The sequence below is a fragment of the Schistocerca gregaria genome, chromosome 6, assembly GCF_023897955.1.
Source record: "Schistocerca gregaria isolate iqSchGreg1 chromosome 6, iqSchGreg1.2, whole genome shotgun sequence".
Taxonomy (NCBI): Eukaryota; Metazoa; Arthropoda; class Insecta; order Orthoptera; family Acrididae; genus Schistocerca; species Schistocerca gregaria.
In genome coordinates this window covers 44,989,721-45,012,256 of record NC_064925.1, presented here as the reverse complement: position 1 = coordinate 45,012,256, position 22,536 = coordinate 44,989,721, and the positions used below count along the sequence as shown (strand labels likewise).

The window sequence follows — 22,536 nt, the reverse complement described above, 5'->3', positions numbered from 1 at the left end:
ATATTTCTTCCTGCTTTTGTTCTATAGTGTGTACTGTTGGTCTGAAGTGAAACTGATCACATTCGCAACATATCTTGTATACCCCAGAATTCCAGAGAACTGGCGCATCTTTAACTGGTCTCAATAACTGCCAGATTTTTATCAGAGGGCTGAAGATCTCTTGGATCTTGTGTCTTATCTTGCCCGACACAGAGCCACACGCAGCAAAAACAAGTTTCTTTTTCTACTCCTTGTCAGCAATCTTTTTGAGATTCTTGCTTGAAATCACTTAATTTAGTTGATGAATGTTGTAGCCATAGTTGCTGTAGACTCCACATCAGTGGCTCAGCTCATGGGGCAGGTTATCAGCATCTGCTATTCTCGCGTGCTCCATCAATGCTTAGGACACAGTGCACTTCTGTGCTGGGTGATGATGGCTGATGTGATGCAAGTGCAGATCGGTGTGACTAAGATTTCTATAGATGCTGTGGCCTATGTAGCCATTCTGTTTACCACAAATGAGTACGTTGATGATGGACAATCCACAGTCTTTTTCTACCTCCATGGCAAACTCAATATTACTGTTATTGCTATTAAGATGTTCAAAGAACCTTTCAAGCTTCTCATGTCCACGAAACCAACTGACGAATGTGCTGTAAATGTATCAAAAGAAACAACTACGCTTTAATTGTTCAGTGTCTACGGCAATATCTTCTAAATTTTCCATAAAGAGGTTTGCAACAGCTGGAGCTAAAAGGTTTCCTACCACAACACTATCCATCTGATCATAATACTGGCCAGTGAACAAAAAATAAGATGATTTAAGAGTGTATCCATCACTTACAAACAACTAAGGTATTAGGTCCAAAGAATCTCTCACATCAAAACTGACAATAATTTTATCCTCACTAATTTGAAAACTTATTTCAGCTGATTAAATCAGCTGAGTTTTTAACATGATGGTCACAGTGTCCCACTGGCCAAGCATTTCATGAGACAGTGAACCAATGGGGGATAGAATGAGGCAGAATGGCATAACAACTTTAGGGATCTTAAGTAAAGTATAATCAATTGGTGCTCTATGTGTCTGAGGAATAACAGTCTTAACCATATTGCCTTCCATCATAGAGTGCTTGGGCAGTGCTCAGCCTTCGCTATGGTGAGTGCTGGTAACTTTGCTTTTGTGAGAATACTGTTCATTTCACGGCATATTTCAGGTGCTGTTTCACAGATAGGAATGTTCTGCAGTCTGGTGCCAAGTTAGGTCTTTTATTAAGTGCTAACATTACACCTGTGTCCGTTTCACAGAAGGAATGTACCGTAGTCCGGTGGCAAGTTGGGTCTTTTCTCGAGTGGCGACATTACACTTTGTCTGTGTCTGTCACCGTGTTGCACTGTGTTGTTGTTGTTGTTGTTGTACAGAAAGCGGCTGAACTTCCCTTTCTGCTTCTTTTGTAGTTAGTTTCTGTGATGATGTTTCTTAGGAAACCGTAGCTGTGTCAATCAAATTCCAGTTCAAGGCTATGAGCGTCTTTGATAGGTGCAGATGCAAGGTTCACTCTAACAGCTTCTGGGACTATGTAATTAAAGAAGTCATTGAAATAAAAATCAGTGGGAGCACCCTTCACAAATACCGCAGCCTGCTGCTTAGTGTGGAATGGGATCCAGCAATTGCACGACTGAGGCAGGCACACTGAATGCAAGTCAATCCCATTTATGGCAATGTCATGAGAACCAGCGACACCACAGCCAGCAGTTAGTGTATATAAGGGTGTACCAGCAGCCCGCTGTCAGTCACACCACTTGACAAAAGCACATGAAATTTTAATCACTTGATACAGCAGGTAACCTTAGACCTTTTTATCCTTATTACTGCTGTGAAACTACACATTCTTATGGGATTACTACTGGCTGACAGCCAACAACTTAACCTGGCTGAGTGGGTGTGGGGATTCTTACACTTAAGATGTGCACATTAGCCAGGAAACTGAACATTTCAAACTATTCTGGGGAAAAATAGTCACACGTACAGTTTTTGCTATACTTTGATTCAGGAAAGTAAATATTCTGCACAATTCTAACATCTGTACTAGACAGATCCTGACTTAGTCACTATACTGCCAGGTGGCAGCAGTTTGTGTCAAAGTTACATATATGCTTTTTGGATGTATCAGATATAGTAATAGTACAGCCTAGAGAAGGGGGAAAGGGGGAGAGCGCGCGCGCGCGCGCACACACACACACACACACACACACACACACACACACACACACACACACACACAGCAGAATTAGCAGCACTGATTAATTCTATCTATTACAATGATTTAATTAATTAATAAGTGCTTTAGGCACGTTACACATATGAAGGCAAACCAAAAATACCCTTCCCAGTTTGCTGGAATAATCTCCCGCTAATGGTGGTGATAAAACAAGCAATGTTTTGCCTGCTACTGCTGGAAGTTTTTTTCAAGGTGTCATCACCCTGAAGAATTTTTCTAAAATATGCTTTATGTCCATGTATGAGCTCCATTGTTATGATGAATTGCCACAAATTGGGTGATGTTTCAAGACACAAATTAAAAACAGAATAATGTTATGCAATGGAAAGTAAGACATTATCTGCAGGAATAACCATTCCAGTATATACTGGGCAAACAAAAGAAAGCAAGTAATCCAAAATGTCAATAACAACCTGTCCTGGTAAACAGGAGCATTCTGTTCATAAGAATGCAGTTGAGCAATAGTGGGGCCACACAAGTTGGTCAGTTGTATTTATTTTAGTCTCAAGTGGTAAATCAACCACTACCATAAATACAAAAGACAGTCATTCCCAACCTGGCAGTAAAGAAAAAACAAAGCTTTATACAGGATGAATTTCAGTCAGACTTCACAGGCTGGCTGATGTATTTCATCAAGGATGTTGCACCTTTTGTATTAGAACAATACACACTATGATATGTTCGATCATTTACTCTAACACCTGGCACTCTGCTAACAACTTCTGGCCTGAGAATAGCTGCCACTCGATGCCCTACTGTTTCATTGGTCATCAGAAACAAGAAATATGAAAACACCTACAGTGAAGACTGCTGTTTAACAGAAATGGAAACTACAGACCCTACACAAAGTTTTGTTCAAACAAGATATTTCATCCAAATGTGGGTATTATAACAAGTCAGGACATGCCCAAAGCACAGATATTAAAGTGAATACATTATATATTTCAGGAATAATTGCGTTGTTACTGCAGTTCATTTTTATTGAAATACTTTTGCACTACAAATGATATAAAAAATACACTGGCCATATACTGATCAACAGTTTAAATATTTATAAGCTAATGGGAGAATGAAAAAACTTTTTAAGGTGCTGTAAGTGTAGCTTCAGAGCACATGTATAGAAACCTATCACTGCTCTTTGAAGGAGGAGATTTGCATATAATCTCCTATCGATAAAGAGGTCATAACACACGAGTTCGAGTTCTGATAGGAAAAGAATTGGGAAGGAAGTCAGCAGTATTTTCCTCTCTCCCCCCGCTTGCTCCATAGGAACCATTGGCCTCAGCCGATTTTGGGAAACAACATCAAACCTAAATCTAGATCGCACTTAATAGAGCAAAATTTAATTACTTAAAGTGCCACATTTAATTGCACTCAACTTGTATTCTTTTAGCAGCAGTGCTTTAAGTACCCATCATGGAGTACACGCTTGTTAATAGCCCAATGTCTGCTTGCTGCTCCTTTTGTGCACACACACTCATTCAGCTCTGAATACTGACACCATCAACCAGCAAGATGACACTGACATTGGCGACGTCATTGGTCAAAGCGCAGTGGCTGTGTGCGTAACTTCAATACAGCCAAAAAGTACCACAAAAATGAGAGTTAATTACATGTTTAATTTATATGGTTTCTGTGAAACACTATAGTATTCTTCTATTTACTTTTAGTAAAAAAGAAAGCATCAAATGGAAACAGCCTCTTAAATGAGCGACACCACAATATAGGCTGCTGAGTACACATGTATATTATCCACTTTACTATAAAGTTTACACTGTGAAGAAACTTTCACGCTACCGTCTTCGTCTCCTATCATTATTATTAGAAACATACCGCCAATCTTCTGCTTTTTCTAAAATCGTTGTCATGTTCTGTTGAGCACTGCCAGATAATTTAGTTAGTACTATCTCATTAACAGCAGTCTATGATCTTAGTGGATGAATACCTCACTCCTTTTTTGTGATACTGTAAGGCTGAGTGATACATACGTTCAGTCATTTCTACTTCTAGTACTGTACTTGTCAATGTTGCTGTTTTTGAAGGAAAGAGTGTAAATATACCTCCATCAATAGTTGATAATCAAGTACTGCCTGTCATTATTAATAATTTTTTTTCTGTTAATAGTGAAGTAAGAGCATATTTTTGCACTTTTATTTTCACACAATAAATATTGTAAGAGAGTACAACATATTTTCCTGAAAGGAACAGTAAGGCAAACAGAAGTCTACTCACAGAGTAATAACAAACAAGGCCCTTATCATTTGTTTAGTCCTAAATACAGCTTTGAGTGAAAAATTTTATATCCTTCAGAGGGAGGGGGGGGGGGGGGGGGACAAAAAAAATGAACACTGAAAGTTTTTTTTTTTTTTTTAATACACTATGTGGTTCATTTAAAATATATTTCAACTGTTACATACTTTCCTTGTTTTCTGTTAATTTCCTGTTTTTGATGTCAGTGCCCTAACACTTGAATTGCCCGATTTATTTATGCACTTGTGTTCTTGTTACCTTTCTTCATCTTACTCTTATACATGTGTTTCATCTATAGATGACAAAGGCCCTCAAAGTCTGATACACAAACCAATTTCAGTTTTTGAACACACACAATTAGCTGTTTCTGGTAATTGCAGTCGACTTACAATTTTATTATTGGCATTGAAAGTACTGCTTTGGTATCTGATATTGAAATAAAATATTTTTCCATTTGCATTTAAATTACGCTTTAACTCTGCAGCATTAAAAATCCCCAGCAACAAAGCAATCTTCTGTTGCATAAGCAAAAGAAACTATTATAAGCATTCAGAGCTTCCAAACTACAAAGCATTTTCTTACATTAGACCAAAGTATTTTTGTAAGATGTGGGGCTTGGATATTGAGCAATAATGCAAAAATATTAGAGTAACATGCAGTAAAGAGTTTCAATTCAATCTGGAAAACTGATATTTCTATTTTAAGCCTTTTCAATGAAGCATACATTAATAGTGACTTTCTTGTCCCTACTAAGCTTTAAAAGAAAACTTAAGTATCAAGTAAAGACTAAAAACCTATTCTTAATTCATGTAACCTATTGTTATGGCTACATAAAGTAGTGAAACATTAAAATTTCATAAATGCAGTAATAGCCATACATGATCTTATGTCGAGTGCTTAGAGAGCATGAAGTGTAAGGTGTAGAATTGAACAGTAGGGGTGCTATTAAAAGGAAAGAGCTATACAATGAAAGAAGTCTACTGCAGATGTGGCTTGAGTAAAGTACATACGTTCTGCATCAGTAAAGAATTATATCACCTTAATATGTGGAAACCATTTGCCAAAGTAGATGAATACAATCACAGTACTCCTACAGTAACCTAAATATACAAAGCATAATAAGTATATTGATGTTCTCATACTAAAGAGGTCGGGCAAAAGTTACAAACATTTAATAGATACTTACAGGCAGTTACATATATATGACAAAATACACCTCTTCTATGCCAGATGTGACACAAATTATATGTATGTAAAGTAATACTTAAATGTAATAAGTGTGAGATCCTCAGAAACATTACCTGCCTGACCCAATTTGCTGCTAACATAAGATGATAATCGTGTATCCAAACAAGAGGTGTTGCATTTGGCTGCTCCTCTAGTAAACTTTTTAAACCTTTTATTGTTTTCTCAGCAAATAGTTCATTCACACTGTAATAATTCTGTAAACAAATGCAAATGCGTAAGTGTTAAGGCTAATGGTCTTGACACAATATCAGTCTGAAAACCAGATACATAAACTCTTAGAACAGATGTAAATACAACAGTATGTAAATACAACAGTAAGAAAGTCATTGGCAATAACACAGCAGAATTACCACAATACCATTACATTTACAGTTATTGGAGATGATCCAACTGATGAAAGTAAATAAATAAAGCAGTCCACCATATCAGAATGAAACTGTCATCACTGACAACAAAAATAAAATATTACTTTCGCATTACCTTCCAATGTTCAGCAAGGAAAACAGCCCTGTCTGGCATCGAGTGAAAAAGAGGCCAAAAAGTCCCATTACAGCAACCATTATAATATGAGTCAAACTTGCCTGGTTCAACACACACAGGAACTACCTGAAAGTGGTATTGATCAATTTTAAAAAAGAGTTTACTTTCATACAAAACGAACGAGTCAAAGAACAATACCTCCAAATAACTGACCTTTTTGGACAACAGGCCGGCAGTTGGAGTTTTATCATTTGGATTGGATTCTGGTATAGGCTCATCTGGATCTTCTAAATGAATACCTGGCCATCCAACCCACAAACCATGACCCTGGACCACTACTGGCGCTACTGCAGTAACCAAACCTCCTGCACTATTGCAATTTAAAAGCCAAAGTAAGTTAATTTTAATACTAACAAATATCAACTGCCGTGCCCATTTCATTAAAAATAATTACAATACCTTGCTTTTCGTTCCAATGCACCGGTTTTCTCGTTCCTCTTAAGAACAAAGGGTAACCGATTGGATACAACTATCATGCATTTCGAAGTTACCGGGTCACCCACCGTGTCGGAGAAACCATCGTCAACCTTAAACACAAAACAATTGAACGAAGCTGTCATTGCCAAGGACGAAAACAGTTTTCTAATGCAAACGCAGCACTCTTTTGTGTAGATGTAATATCGCCAATACCGCATACCATAATGAGTCCTGAGTGAAGGAATAAGAAAGTTTTCTTCGCCGGCTACAAAAAGTTCGACGCACTATCACGCAGACTGCAAATAGCTGCTTGATACGCCGTGACCCGGACTCTGCCTTTCTGAAGAGGTCACGTTCCTATCACACAAAAACCAGTGGAGATAATTTTACTAGCTGCTACCAGCAACCGCCTTCATTTATACAAGATCTGCCCGCGCCGCACTGAAGCATAGGAAATTGTGGGCGGAGCTTCCTAGAGGTGTGAAGGCTATAAAGATTACAAACGAAATTTCCTGCAAGAACTTATCAGACAGTTTTCTCCAGCAAAAGGAGCAGATTTGTTGTAGTATTTTAGCGCCCCAACCAACTGTTGTTTTTGTTGTTGTTGTTGTTGTCGTCTTATTTTCGGAATTCGTTTCTCAACTGTTCTAGGCGTTTGATATCAAATCAATGACTTCTAACGCAACTAATTATATTTGATACAATTTTTTATAAAATATTTATTCTGATAGCTTATATAATATTTATTTTTCTCTATGGGCTCATACCAGAGAATAATTTTCAACTGGTCGTTTCCATTGACACTAGTAGTATCATACGTAATTTTACATTTCCAAACAGCAATCGACAGACCATAGAACTACACTCCACGCGCATGCTCTGAACACGTGAAGAATATCACGTGTTCCTTGCGTGTTCGTAATATTTACGTTACTGAGTTGGGTAATCCTGAAGCTTGTTTTAAAACAGGAATGGCTAAGTGAGTGGCTGATTTGCGCTTCCTTGCGCCTTTATTCCTCTCACTTTTTACATGGGGATATAAAGGTCGTAAGTTCGTTGAGAAAGCACCATCGAAACGAATAAGTGGAGCTAGGATAAAGAGATGAAATAATTTTTTTAAAAAATCCGTAAACGAATTTCGTGAAATCCTTGTCACACACTATTAGTCTCCTTGTTAAGGAGACTGAGGGTTGACTCATCAACGCTGATTTAATCGTAAGTAATTTCATCTCTGACTGATGAAAAGGTCGAAACAGTGAGCTCACTGGGTGGAGAGCAAGAATGAATCATTGAAAGAATGTTGTAGGCAAGTCAGAGATGCAGGTGGACGTACGGCAGACTATCGGACAGCGTGTCACAAACATTCGTTCCGTTAAGGAGTAAATAAACGTACTGGCGCGTAATGTGGCGACAGCCAAACCAAAGCATTATGTTCCCAGTACAATGAATTGCGCATTTCTTTATATTTTATTCTGTCATTTGAAACTTCGGTTATAATACGCACAAAACAGTAGTAGGCCCCTGTGAGTTATATTTGCGTACTTAGCTTGATTAGGACGTATACTAAGTTTTTGAAGGCTTGAGTCTGCAGAATTTGAATTTATTTTAAGATATGCTGCAACCTACTGGCGGGCATTTATATGCGCTTTAATGGAGCTCATTGACACGATGCACAGTGCGTTAGCTGAAATTACTCTTCCAAATTACAAGGGATTTAGGTAAGATATACGGTACAGATAATTTGTGGACTACTCTACGAAGGAAAAAGCCTGATATTCTCGCTCTGCTTTTATTGCTACTACACAATATTGTTAACACATAATTTAATATGTATTTTGATCAGAGATGTTTGCAATAACAGAGCATCGAGCTCCAACAGGTGGGAATATCTTGTCAACACACAAGGACTGTCGTCCTCGTAGCAACTAGTGTCATGAACGTACATTTTTCTGCTACGTATTAGGTTTCTGCATAGGAAGGTGCAGAATCTACTAAAATTCATCATCGATTCAAGGTCAATTAGCACTGATGCACCTTTATCACAGCAACGATTTTATAAATAGCGTTCGAAGTTTGCTAATGGTGTGATGTCAGTACCCAATCTTCCTTCTCGGAATAAAATACATTGCATAGTGGCCCAAGAGAAAGTTGTGTTCACTGAGAGAAAGCTGCCAAGCCACATACCTAACATTTGCAGCAATTGTTAACGTAAGTCATGGTGCGCCGGACCGTGTTGCACCGATTAACATGATTTCTGTGAGTACGTTCCTTCTTGTGATTTGATTCTTTAGCAGCTAAATGAAGGACAGTCGGTTACATGTATCCTTTCTGCAGTCCTTCCTTATTTTTATATATATTCCATTACTTCAAGTGCATGTAACATGTCTTAAGTTACTAAGACTGGCTAAAAATGTTACTTCAGATTCTTGGGTACTAAAATTGTTGAACATAAAGAAGTACTATGTATTGTAATTGAAAAGACTAGAATGGGTCATTGTTTGGAACGACTTCTGGTCCCTAATACTAACACATTAGTAGTTGACAATTTAAATTTGTTTTACTCATTCATTTTAACACAGCGCAAAATACTTTGTTACACGTTGGTAGAACAAAATTTAGAAGTTTTTTTCATAAAAATTGGATTAACAAAGCTCTATTTCATTCTGTGACAGTTCTACAGCGCCATGTCTAATGTACTGAGACTTCATCGGGCGTCCTAGGGAGCAAGGAACTGTACGGATCGGATGTGTGTGATGTCCTTAGGTTAGTTAGGTTTAAGTAGTTCTAAGTTCTAGGGGACTGATGACCTCGGAAGTTAAGTGCCATAGTGCTCAGACCAATTTTTGTTACCTTTACAGTTGGATTTCTGAAGATCGAAATAATTCTGAAACGTGTAGTGCATACTAAGCGTGTAGTGCATACTTTGTCATCAGTAATGTCAGTCTTCACTTGCTCTGTGACTTTTTATACGATCTGTCTACCTTAACTACTGATCTACTCACATTTACTGGAATGGTCGCTAGCCTCCTAAGTGCTTAATGTCACATCTTTAATATTATCGTTCACGTTAGCGCAGAACAAATCAGCCATATAGAGGTAAAACCGATTCACGCAAAAAAGTGAACATTTGGTGTGCAGTGATACACATGACATACCGGTAGTCCAATTACATTAAGAATCTTTGAGCTGCTGCTGACTCTTGAGCTGAAACAACCACAGACTTACTACAATGCACTTGATGTTACCATTCTTTTCAAGAATCTGTTGTCAACAGGGACAAAACCTACATCCACTACCAGCAACCAGAAGTGAAGAGACCAAGCAGGGAGGGGCACCTCTCTTACTGGACAACACCCATCAGTTGACAGTTTCATAACGATGCTGTTTAGAAACAAAAAGGGCGTCATTCACAGCAGCACACGCTGCCATAGCCCCATGTCACAAGGGAGCCAACCCAGGCCTCAGAAAATCTGTTTTTAGTCTACAGGTGAATAAAAACCAGGGAAGTTACTATCTCCACGTGTTCATCTGAATTTTTACTCATGAAGCTCTGGAGGGTCGGAATTACTTTAACTGCAGAGAGAATTTCTAAAAAAGAACTAATAACTGGAAATTAATACTCTGCTGTTATGAGTTTTTAATGAGCAATGTGTTTGAAGTATATGTTATACACTGCTTGTGGTTCTTAACAGACTGTGACATTATTGTCGCATATCGCTTATTTTTTTACCAGTATCTGGTTGTTATTTTATTGAGAGCATTGGAAACGTGACCTTGGGAGGAAGGCTTTGCTTTTTTTTTACACTGAGAACGTGCGTATATGGTTCGATCTCATGGCCCTGTTGTCGGCAGAAGGTAGTCAGTGAATCTCATTAGCAGACACGAGATTCCCTAGGGAGACGGACAGTTTTCTTGGAAGTCACGCTGGAGCCCTCTTCGTATTTCTGTGGGCATAGCCGACATCTGGCTTAGCAGAGGGCAGGGGACACCGTGCCGCCACTGATGTCCTCAGAAAGTAATTGAATACGACATTTTTGGCTTTTCTGATTGAACATCGAAGGTCGAAATGCAGTGTCGCCACTGCAACATTGTGAGAGAGATCATTTCTTTCGCTACAAAATTTTTGCTCGAATTGAGTCACCTCACACTGTGCTTGACAAAAAGAGATTGACCAGTCGAGATACTACCCTAGGCCAGTGCCAATCTTGTATTTGTCATGTGCGTTATGCATGACAAGAGCAGGAAGTTCCCGCTGCATTTCCCTGTTCTTCCGTAAAAAAAAAAAAAAAAAAAAAACAGTATTCTAATGTATCACATTGGGAACAGCATTGAGTCGTCCCCTACCTGTAGAGTTCTCTGACAATTTGTCTCCCAGCCGTGATTTGGTACTGATTTTGGGGAAATTAAATTTTGCAATCTGTGATAGCATGATTCATGGTCTGAGCAGCTCACTAATTTACTTGTTCCAGCATGCAACTTGAGTTGCCCATTTGATTGTAATGTGTGATTTGGTCTCACTAACGTTGAATTCGCTGTCTGTACAGATACGGATAACTTGTTGAGTTTTTTGAGCAGCCTTCCATATAATTTGGTACCTACTCACAGTGTTAACGTCATTTTATGTGAATTCAGCCCAGATTTTTATAAAACTTTGTTTCCTGTTAACTACTTCTGTATTGTGTTCAACAATTACAGCAAATAAAAAATCTTTTATACTACGACTTCCTTTAAATTAAAAATAGCCTTTAAACTGTCTACATCTACATATATACTCTCGAAGCTACTGTGCGGTGAGCGGTGGAGGTTGCCCTGCACCATTACCAGTCATTTACTTTCCTGCTCCACTCGTAGAGAGATTGAGGGAAAAACGACTATCTATACGACTCTGTAAGAGCCCGTGTTGTGTGCGACTTCGTACACAATGGTGAGGATAGGTGGCCTACAGAGGTGTGCGGAAAATGTCGTAGAAAAGCTGGACGGGAACAGAAATGATCAGCGAACACGTTAACACGACAAACAGAATATTCATTTAACTTCTATATCACCAAGCGAACGAAGACTCTGACAAATAAGGAGCAAGGAATATAGTCCAGCTCATACAACAGCAACTAGGCTGGGACTTGCTGCGCTAAGCACGAACAAAGGTATCATAGCGTAGTGGCTCCAAGCGCAAGAGGGGCGGGCAGCTCCCCTGCATTGTGGCAACAAGGGCGCTTGCAGTACAGAGCTGACAGAGATGTGGCTCATGGCTCAGCTGACACGCACCATTGGGTCTGCCGGAGAGTATGCGACCGCTATCAGACAGAAACTTACCATTCCATTACCAACGTTGATATGTCACGGGGTGGAATCGATATGTGACACTACAGGCCTAATTTCTCGTATCTTATAATTGTGGTCTTTACACAAAATGTGTGTTGGCAGCAATGGGATCGTTCTGCAATCAGCTTCAAATGTCAGTTCTCTAAATTTTCTCAATAGTGTTCCTCAAAAAGAATGGCGCCTTCTGTCCAGAGAACCCCATTTTACTACCTGAAGCATTTCCATAACATTTGTGTATTTGTTGAACCTACAAATAAAAAAAAAATCTAGCAGCCCATCTCTGAATTGCTTCGATGTTTTCCTTTAATCCAATATGGTGCAGATGCCATCACTCGAGCAGTACTCAAGAATAGGTCACACTAGCGTCCTACATCCGGCCTCCTCTGCAGATGAACCACCCTTTCCTAACATTCTCCAATACACCGAAGTTGACCATTCAACTTCCCTACCACAACCCTGACAAGCTCGTCTTATTTCATATTGCTTTGCAACATTAGGCTCATATATTTAAACGATGCGACCGTGTTTAGCAGCACACTATAAATGCTGCATACCAACATTATGGATTTTTTTTCTCGTGCGAAAAGGTTTCCGACGTGATTTTGGGGCACAACAGGAATTGGCAGACTTTGAACGCGGAACGGTAGTAGGAGCTAGATGCATGGGACATTCCTTTTCGGAAATCGTTAGGGAATCCAATATTCCGAGGTCCACGGTGACATGAGCGTGCCAAGGCATTACTTCTCACTACAGACAACACAGTAGCCGACGGTCTTCACTTAACGACCGCGAGCAGCGTCTTTTGCGTGGAGTTGTCAGTGCTAATAGACAAGCAACACAGCGAGAAATAAAGGCTGAAATCAGTGTGGGACGTACGACGAACGTATCCGTTAGAACAGTGTGGCGCCGGCTGGAGTGGCTGAGCGGTTCTAGGCGCTACAGTCTGGAACCGCGCGACCGCTACGGCCGCAGGTTCGAATCCTGCCTCGGGCATGGATGTGTGTGATGTCCTTAGGTTAGTTAGCTATAAGTAGTTCTAAGTCTACGGGACTGATCACCTCAGATGTTGAGTCCCATAGTGCTCAGAGCCATTTGAACCATTTTTGACAGTGTGGCGATATTTGGCGTTAATGGGTTATGGCAGCAGACGACCGACACGAGGAGCTCTGCTGACAGCACGGCATCGCCTGCGGCGGCTCTCCTGGGCTCGTGACCATGCGGACTGGACCATTGACGGCTGAAAAACCGTGGCCTGCTCAGACGAGTCCCGATTTCAATTGGTAAGAGCTGATGGTAGGATGCATGTGTGGCACAGACCCCACGAAGCTATGGACCCAAGCTGTCAAAAAGGCACTGTCCAAGCTGTCGATGGCTCCGTAATGGTATCAGCTGTATTTACATGGAGCGGACTGGGTACTGTGGTCCAACTAAACCGATCATTGACTGAAAATGGTTATGTTCGGCTACTTGGAGGACATCTGGAGCCATTATTGGACTCCATATTTCCAAACAATGATGGAATTTTTATTGATGACAATGTGCCCCTTCACCAGGCCACAACTGTTCGCGACTGGTTTGAAGAACATTCTGGACAGTTCGAGCGAATGGTTTGACGCCCAGATCGCCTGACACGAATCCGATTGAACATTTATGGGGCGTAATCGAGAGACCAGCTTGCGCATTAATACCTGCACTTGTGGACGGCTATAGAAGCAGCATGGCTCAGTATTTCTGTGGAGGACTTCCAACGACTTCTTGAGTCCACGCCACGCCGACTTGCTGCGCTACGACTGGCAAAAGGAGCTCCGACACGATATTACGGAGTAACCAACGACTTTTGTCACTCCAGTTTAAAATGCAGACAGATAATGGCGAGAAAAGCTTTACGTAGAAAGAGAAATACACTACTGACCTTAAAATTGCTACACCACGAAGATGACGTGCTACAGACGCGAAATTTAACCGACAGGAAGAAGATGCTGTGATATGCAGATGATTAGCTTTTCAGAGCGTTCACACAACGTTGGCGCCGGTGGTGGCACCTACAAAGTGCTGACATGAGGAAAGTTTCCAACCGATTTCTCATACATAAACAGCAGTTGACCGACGTTGCCTTGTGAAACGTTGTTGTGATGCCTTGTGTAAGGAGGAGAAATGCGTACCATCTCGTTTCCGAAGTCGGATTGTAGCCTATCACGATGGCGGTTTATCGTATCGCGACACTGCTGCTCGCGTTGATCGAGATCCAATGACTGTTAGCAGAATATGGAATCGTTGGGTTCAGGAGGGTAATACGGAACGCCGTGCTGGATTCCAACGGCCTCGTATCACTAGCAGTCGAGATGACAGGCATCTTATCCGCACGGCTGTAACGGTTCGTGTAGCCACGTCTCGATCCCTGAGTCAACGGATGGGGACATTTGCAAGACAACAACCATCTTCACGAACAGTTGGACGACGTTTGCAGCAGCATGGACTATCACCTCGGAGACCGTGGCTACGGTTACCCTTGACGCTGCATCACAGACAGTAGCGCCTGCGATGGTGTACTCAACAACGAACCTGGGTGCACGAACTGCAAAACGTCATTTTTTCGGATGAATCCAGCTTCTGTTTATAGCATCATCATGGTCGCATCCGTGTTTGGCGACATCGCGGTGAACGCACATTGGAAGCGTGTATTCGTCATCGCCATACTAGCGTATCACCTGGCATGATGGTATGGTGTACCATTGGTTACACGTCTCAGTCACCTCTTGTTCGCATTGACGGCACTTTGAACAGACGACGTTACATTTCAGATGTTTTACGACCCGTGGCTCTACCTTCTATTCAATCCCTGCGAAACCCTACATTTCAGCAGGATAATGCATGACCGCATGTTTCATGTCCTGTACAGGCCTTTTTGGATACAGAAAATGTTCGACTGCTGCCCTGGTGAGCACATGCTCCAGATCTCTCACCAATTGCAAACGTCTGGTCAATGGTGACCGAGCAACTGGCTCGTCACAATATGCCAGTCACTACTCTTGATGAACTGTGATATCGTGTTGAAGCTGCATGGGCAGCTGTACCTGTTGACGTCATTCAAGCTCTGTTTGACTCCATGCCTACGCATATCAAGGCTGTTATTACGGCCAGAGGTGGTTGTTCTGGGTATTGATTTTTCAGGATCAATGCACCCAAACTGCGTGAAATGTAATGACATGTCAGTTCTAGTATAATATATCTGTCCAATGAACACCCGTTTATCATCTGCATTTCTTCTTGGTGTAGCAATTTTTATGGCCAGTAGTGTATGATAAGACCAAACGGAAATTTAAGGTTAGAAAGTCTTTGCTTAACGCTATTGTCTGGAGTGGAGGAAGGGGACAGAATGTTTTGAAATGTGCTGCTTGAGAAGAATGCGGGACATCAGTTGGTCAGATCAATTAACAAATAAGGGTTACAATACATTTGTGACACAGCTTGACTAAAAGAAAGGATCGCTTGATAATTCGCATCCTGAGGCGTCAAGGAATTGCGTTTGCTTGTGGAGGCACATGTGTGAGTGTGAGTGCGTGTGTGGCGGGGATTAAAATTGTAGAGGGAGACCAATGGAAGACTGCAAGGGGATGCTGCTTGCAGTAGCTGTGCTAGGTGAAGAGGCTTACAGAGGGTATCGTACGCCTCTAGGTATAAAACTACACTAGGAATACAGAGCTCTTCACGCCAAATTTCAACCTTTTTCTCCATTATTTGTATCAGATTCAATCATATTCAAGTTTGGCCCAGCCCCTTCTTCGCTCAATGCAGCCACTTTGCTGAAGAAGTTTGCCAAAGAAGGAAAATGTGAAGCCGGTTGAAAGTCAATTCTTGTGGAATATTCGCTACGTTTTTGATTGCAACCGTACGCTGAGAACCAGTGTAACTGTCTGACAGGAAAATTTCTCTGCTGGTTGCTTCAACGTAATGGATGCTTAGACCCCTAAGCATCTCCCCAGAAGGTCTGAAGTACCGATCAGCTTCCTTAATGGCGACTATAGGAGACTTGTCTACAGGGTGGTTATAATTAAACTTTCGGTACTTCGGAGGGCCCCTGCGAGAAACGAATGATCGTAGAACAATGAAACTTTGTGGAAATTTTCTTAAGGACATGTGGAAGAGAAATAACGGACAAAGCGTTGAAAGGAACAGGCTTAATTTCGACATGAGATAGTAATGTTTGTTAATTTCGTACAATGTTTACCTTCCATGTTGCTCAACGTGAGGACTATCTGTATCCAAGACAGTCTGGAACTGCACTAGAGGGTGTTCGCGGCAGTTTTCTAACGGTGGACCGTGGAATGTTCAGCCGCTGTGACACAGATCGTGACTGATTGAAGATGGCACACTACTTCGAATTTTCTGGGCCGTGGCAACAGTAGCTTTTGGCGCAACTGGGCGTTGACCTCTCTCAGGAGCGATTCCCAAATCGCCATTTAATTCGAACTTCCGAATCATGTGCTTCGACTGCGATGCGGCAAGACGACCTCTCCGTATTCCTGTAATGCGACAATACTCGAGAAGAGCTGCACCATTATCGCTGATGTTGTTTTGATAAAACAGTTTTACGACTAAAGCTCCGCCCATCTTGTCCAGACCCATGATGACTGTCTGCTAATGAGATGCTCACTGATTCTTGTGGTTCAACCCTCCGTCGCCGTACCAGCACCGGCTCCTAGCGGCAGATCATGACACTATACAGCGCACAGAGCGAACGATATTCCTATTAAGTTGGGCACGCATACGGTAAATAGATTTCCGTCCACTCTGGCTCCAGTAATGAAAGTTTCATTATAACCACCATATACCTTTCAGAGGCTGAAAGGTGCTGGAAGTTCTCGACAGGAAATAATAACTCTATCCGAGTCATTCGGTATCTCAATTACTTGATTCTTCTTCCTATTAGAAGCTAAGGAGAAAGTCTGATCATAGTGGGGAAAAATGGGGAGAGAGAAAGAGATAGAGAATGAATGTCCTTTCGTGGGAAAGAAATAAGTTGCGCTATCGAACATTTTGAGGCTATGAGCCAGCACGTGTGTCGAGTGTTCTCAACAGCTCTCTCATCGGAAAACGAAGAATAGAGTTTTTTCTGTTCCCTCATGGTGGTGACTGCTGTATGGTTTGCAGATAAGATGACTTCATCAACAGGGAAGTCATCAAGCCAAAACTTTAATTTACAGCTCTTGTGCGTAAAACCTTGCATTATTTTCTACAGGAAAAGGTTATTCGTAATCCACAAATATAACTGATATTAATTCCTGTCGAGCTTTCTCCTTGAAGCATCTTTTCTGTTCGCGTAGGCTTTCGCATTCCTTAGATGAATTTCTCTTTTCACAATGACCTGTTTATCAAGTGCGTCATCACAGGTTGACCTAGTGTCAAACTGGGGATATCTGTATGATATACTGAATGTGTTAAACACGTGCCAGGAAAATTTATGATACGTGTTGATATGATACTCTCCCAGGAAATGTTAGAGTAATTTTTTCGCACTAACGGCTTCAGGCTGATAATGCATTGTATTTCATACCAACTGCGGCGGCATGAGTGGTAACAAATCCTTGGCTTAAATAAGGAAAGCTCTTTGAAAGCTCAAGAAATTACGTTCGGCTTGTTATTGTGTTTATTTCTGCGATCGTTTGGAGAAGTGTTGTTTGCTGTAGAGTACCGAGGTGACGTCAAGTAATTGCACGGATGCCCTTGAAAGTGTCTGGAAACAGGTACCGCGATTGGTGTATCGGCGGAAATAAATCTGTGTAAAGAGATATGTTGAGCAAAGAAGTGCAGTCTGACACAAGACTTGCGTTATACGAGCGTCATTGAATAATGAAACATTCGAACACATAGAGTGAAGGAAAAGCCTAATACACGAAATTTAAACTTTTGTGTTGGTTGACAACCTTGTGTGTTAGTTATACAGGGTGAGTCACGAGGAAAGGTGAAGGGTTTGAGGGGTGTAGTATAAGTGACTCTGAACAAAAAAACTTCATATGGACATATGCTCTATTGCGAAAGGTTTCCGAGATAGGACGTATGTAATAATACTTTGTTACTGTTTTCTGTGTTATTCCAACATCGTTATTGCTCACAACCCACGACGGTAGTGTAGAGGAAGCTGAGGCGAACAGTTTGATACAGGACACTTGTGTTCCATCTGGTCGGGAAACTACTTCAAATTGGGCTGCAAACAGTACCTAAGGTACAGCGCAGGTGCCTCGCGCCAGGTCTTCAGCATCTTCTCGCTGTCTTTGGGTAAACAACCTAACCTAACCTAACCTAACCTAACAAGTCCTAGAGAAACATGAATTAGTCTTTTTTTTTAAATTTTGGAAACTGGATGTAATTTTGTTTTCGCAGGAAGGTGCGGGTTTAGAGTGATTCAAAAAATCATAGAAAAGTGATACTGCATGTGTTCTATGTCGGAAACCATTTGGAACATTGCATTTGCTCATATGGAGTTCTTTATTCAGAATCACTAATGTAGTCACCCCTCAATGCATATACCTTTCCTCCTGACGCATCCTGTATTTTCGATTAATATTTACATAAAGATAATGTCTAAGGCCTACGTTACGACGATGTGAGCACAGAAATAAGTACTTGTACACTTACATCTATACTCGGTGAGTCACTTTGTGGTGCATGGCAGAGGGTACTTTGTGTGTCGCTGCCATCGCCCCCTTTCTGTGTTTGAGTACGCATGCCTGTACCAGTCTCTTTGACGCTTCTGTGTAGAAAATAATAGTGGTTTATCACACTTCCCTGAGCCACTGCTGACGCTAACCGTGTCTGCGATGAACATTTACCGTCTAGGAGAACACTTCACACTTGTCTTCGAACAAAGTATTTCGCATTTGTAATCTATACTAATCTCACTAGATATTATCGCATTTTTATGGCTATAAACAGGCCTCCACCAACTACGTTCAAACTGTCTTTACTGTATACATTCCAATCGAAATTTAGAATTTCATTGCCACTGGCATCTGGTCTCAGACACCTTTCTGTCCCTAATATTTATGTGGATATTGTTACCATTTATAAGCGAGATTAGTTCCTGGACCTTTCCATAGAAATTACTCCAGTTAACTAATTTAACATTTTCTTTCTCCCATCTGCCATGATTTTCGATGATCACCAACCTATGGCCCGATTTTTATTCTTGAAAAGTGCTCCACAGTCATAAATATTCTCTCGGGTGAAAAGATAAAGAAAAACAACATTACGGAAGTATTTGCATGAACCACGCAAGCTTTTACGCTTGGGTGGAAAAGTTTGAGAGTGACCTACAAAGCGTAACCGACGAGCAATTCTCCTGGTGTCCGGTGGCACTTTCGACCTCGGCGTTATCATTTTGTAATGATTCACTTGTCCGAGAACAAACTGCTCAAAAAGGTCGAGATAGCACAATTTATTTCATCATTCAAAACAGATGAACTACCGCAAAACTTGCGCAACAATGGGTTCTCAGAGGACGTGGAAAGGGTGTATCGGCGGAAAACAATCTGTGTAATCAGAGATGTTGAGTAAATGAGTGTAATCTAACATTAGACTTGAATTATACAATCGCCATTCAATAACGAAACATGCAAACATATAGAGCGAAAGAATAGCCTAGCCGGCCGAGGTGGCCGAGTGGTTCTAGGTGCAACAGTCCGAAACAGCGCGACTGCTGCGGTCGCAGGTTCGAAACCTGCCTCTGGCATAGATGTGTGTGATGTCCTTAGGTTAGTAAGGTTTAAGTAGTTCTAAGTTCTAGGGGACTGATGACCTCAGATGTTAAGTCCCTTAGTGCTCAGAGCCATTTGGAAAAGCCTAATACAAGAAATTTAAACTTTTGTGTGACAACTATGTTGACAACCTACTGAAATAAAGTACTTCTACATCTACATCTATACTCGGCGATCCATCTTGCGGTGCATGGACGGTACTTTATATGGCGCTACCATCGCCCCCGTTCTTCTCCCACCTTTTCGGTTCCTAACTTCCTTCAAACGAACACGGAAGTTAGTGATTACCCTACGCCACATGTCTTCCATAATTTCACTGCAAGCTTGAAGAATAAGTCTTCTCAGCTCCATTAAATCACGTGGACGTTTCGGGAAAAGTTTTTCCTTTAGGTACCCCCAAAGAAAAAAGTCACAAGGCTTGAGGTCTTAACTATTGGGAAGCCAATTTTATCCGTCATCGAAGCGACCTGGAAACCTGAGTGAAATGATCCGCATGTCGAAATGCTCGTGTAAAACCTCCAACACAGTGTTTGCAGTATGTGGCCTTGCTCCATCTTGCATGAACCACTGCGTGTGGAAGAGCAAGGCAGTAGCAAGAAGCTGTGGAATTTAATGGAGCTCAGAAGACTTATTCTTCAAGCTTGCAGTGAAATTACGGAAGACATGTGCCGTAGGGTAATCACTAACTTCAGTGTTCGTTTAAAGGAAGTTAGGAACAGGTAGTGCAATGCAACAACAATGTTACGTGCCCGAAGCTGTGGCATGGAGAGCCATAGTACGGTTGGAGGCGGGACAGACGCAGAGGGAGGTGATTGCAACTATTGGAGTGTCCCAAAGTGTAATTTCCAGGGCCTGGATGCGATTTCAGACAACAGGAACCGTTAAAAGAAGCCAAGGCCAAGGTCACCCACGGATAACATCAGCAAGAGATAACTGTTATCTCCGGTCAACAGCCAGTCGAGACAGGAGGCTGAATGCAACTCAGCTGCAACGCACCCTCCAGGCAGCAACAGGACGCGCAATATCAACACAAACAGTGCGATATCGCCTTCGGGAATGTGGCCTCTACGCACGGAGGCCTATGGCGTGTGTCCCATTAAAAACACGACACTGTTTAGCCAGCAGAAGCTGGGCGGAGGAACATCAGGATTGGAGTCGTAACGAATGGCGACAGGTGCTGTTCACAGATGTCAAGACTTTGTGTTCGGCCGGACAATCGTCGTTCCCACATCAGGAGAGAACGTGGAACTCGGAACAATGCTGTTTATGTGCAGGAAACATCACCATATCATGGTGGTGGACGAATGGTGTGGGCAAGAGTCAGTCTTGGCGGATTGACGTTCAGAATGACGCTTTGACTGCTCAGAGATATAGAGACGAAAGCCTTCGATCTGTTGTCGTGCCCTACGTTGGTGCCATAGGAGATGGGTTCCTTCTGGGGGACGGTAACGCTGTCCCCACAGAGCTGCGCTGGTGGACAACTTGCGTGAAGCTGAAGGAGTTGAACAAATGGAGCGGCCAGTTTGTTCGCCGGACTGAAACCCGATTGAGCGTGTCTGGGGTGCACTTGGCAGAATCATTGCAGCCAGACCAGCACCTCCCACAACGTTTGCAGAGCTGGATATTGCACTCATGGAAGAATGGTCAAATACCCCTCAAGAGCTGATTGATAACCTAATACTGTCCATGCCACGCAGGTGTGCAACTGTACTGGTCGTCCGAGGTGATCACACTCCATATTAGAGGGCAACGAGAAAGACTTTCACTATTATGGTAGCCCCATGGTGCCTCGCTCTATGTAAACGCCAGCTAAACATGAAGTAAAGAGTTGAGATAGCAAAATATCGTACTATATCACACACAAATTACAATTGTAACTGATATCTGAATAAAATACGTTACCATATGTCTATTGTGTACGATATCTCACCTGATCCCCTAACGGTTTTGAGCAGTGTACATACTGTGAAATGTAACGTCCTGTGACGCTCCCCAGGGCACGCCCGAAGTTATGCCTTTCCAAAGCATATTGTACAATGCTCTTGAGCTCTGCCCATTGACACTCAACGCTGTTAGCACAGGAGACGAAATTTCCGTGCTGACCGCTGTTTATCGTCGCTCTTGGTAAGAAGAAAGATCTTTCTGCCTTTCTTTTTATACCCACTTACAGCCGTATTCAGTGAAGCTGTAATGGTCTTATGATCACTATTCCCTGTTCTGTGTTAGTTGGGTTTGAAAGTTCAAATGGCAGTTAGCGAAATTTTCTCAACAGCGTTCCTTCAAAAGAATGTCGCCTTCCCTAGGGGGATTCCCAATTGAGATCCCGAAGCATCTCCGTAATACTTGCGTGTTGCCCGAACCTACCGGCAACAAATCTAGCAGCCCGCCTCTGAATTGCTTAATCAAACATGTTATAGACTCCGTAAACTGCATGTTTGTTTTTCTTACACATCCATATTAACATCCATTTTTCTGCATTTAGAGTTAAATGCCATTCCAAAATGAATTTTGTCTTTGCAGCGGAATGTGAGCTGATAGGATACTTCCTGGTAGGTTAATACAGTGTGCCAGACCGAGACTAGAAATCGGTCCAGTGTTCGAGCCCCGATCCGGCTCACTGTTTTAATGTTTACAACACCAATAGAAGTTTTGTCGTAATTCATCTTGTATGCTCCTACAGTCACTCAGCGTCGAAACCTTACCATACACCACAGCATTATCATCAAACAACCGCGGATTTCTGC

At 41.7% G+C, this 22,536-nt stretch overlaps 1 protein-coding gene across 1 annotated transcript in view; it reads right to left on the bottom strand.

The window, feature by feature from the left end:
- The window catches only part of LOC126278714 (trehalose-6-phosphate synthase-like), a 143,341-nt gene that overhangs the window by 5,972 nt on the left and 114,833 nt on the right, over window positions 1-22,536 (bottom strand). The window contains exons 2-5 of the mRNA XM_049978988.1: window positions 6,699-6,826; window positions 6,453-6,609; window positions 6,240-6,365; window positions 5,813-5,953 (exon numbers count right to left, since the gene is read on the bottom strand). Coding sequence (XP_049834945.1) covers window positions 5,813-5,953; window positions 6,240-6,365; window positions 6,453-6,609; window positions 6,699-6,826 — 552 coding nt within the window. The remainder of the gene's footprint in view (window positions 1-5,812; window positions 5,954-6,239; window positions 6,366-6,452; window positions 6,610-6,698; window positions 6,827-22,536) is intronic.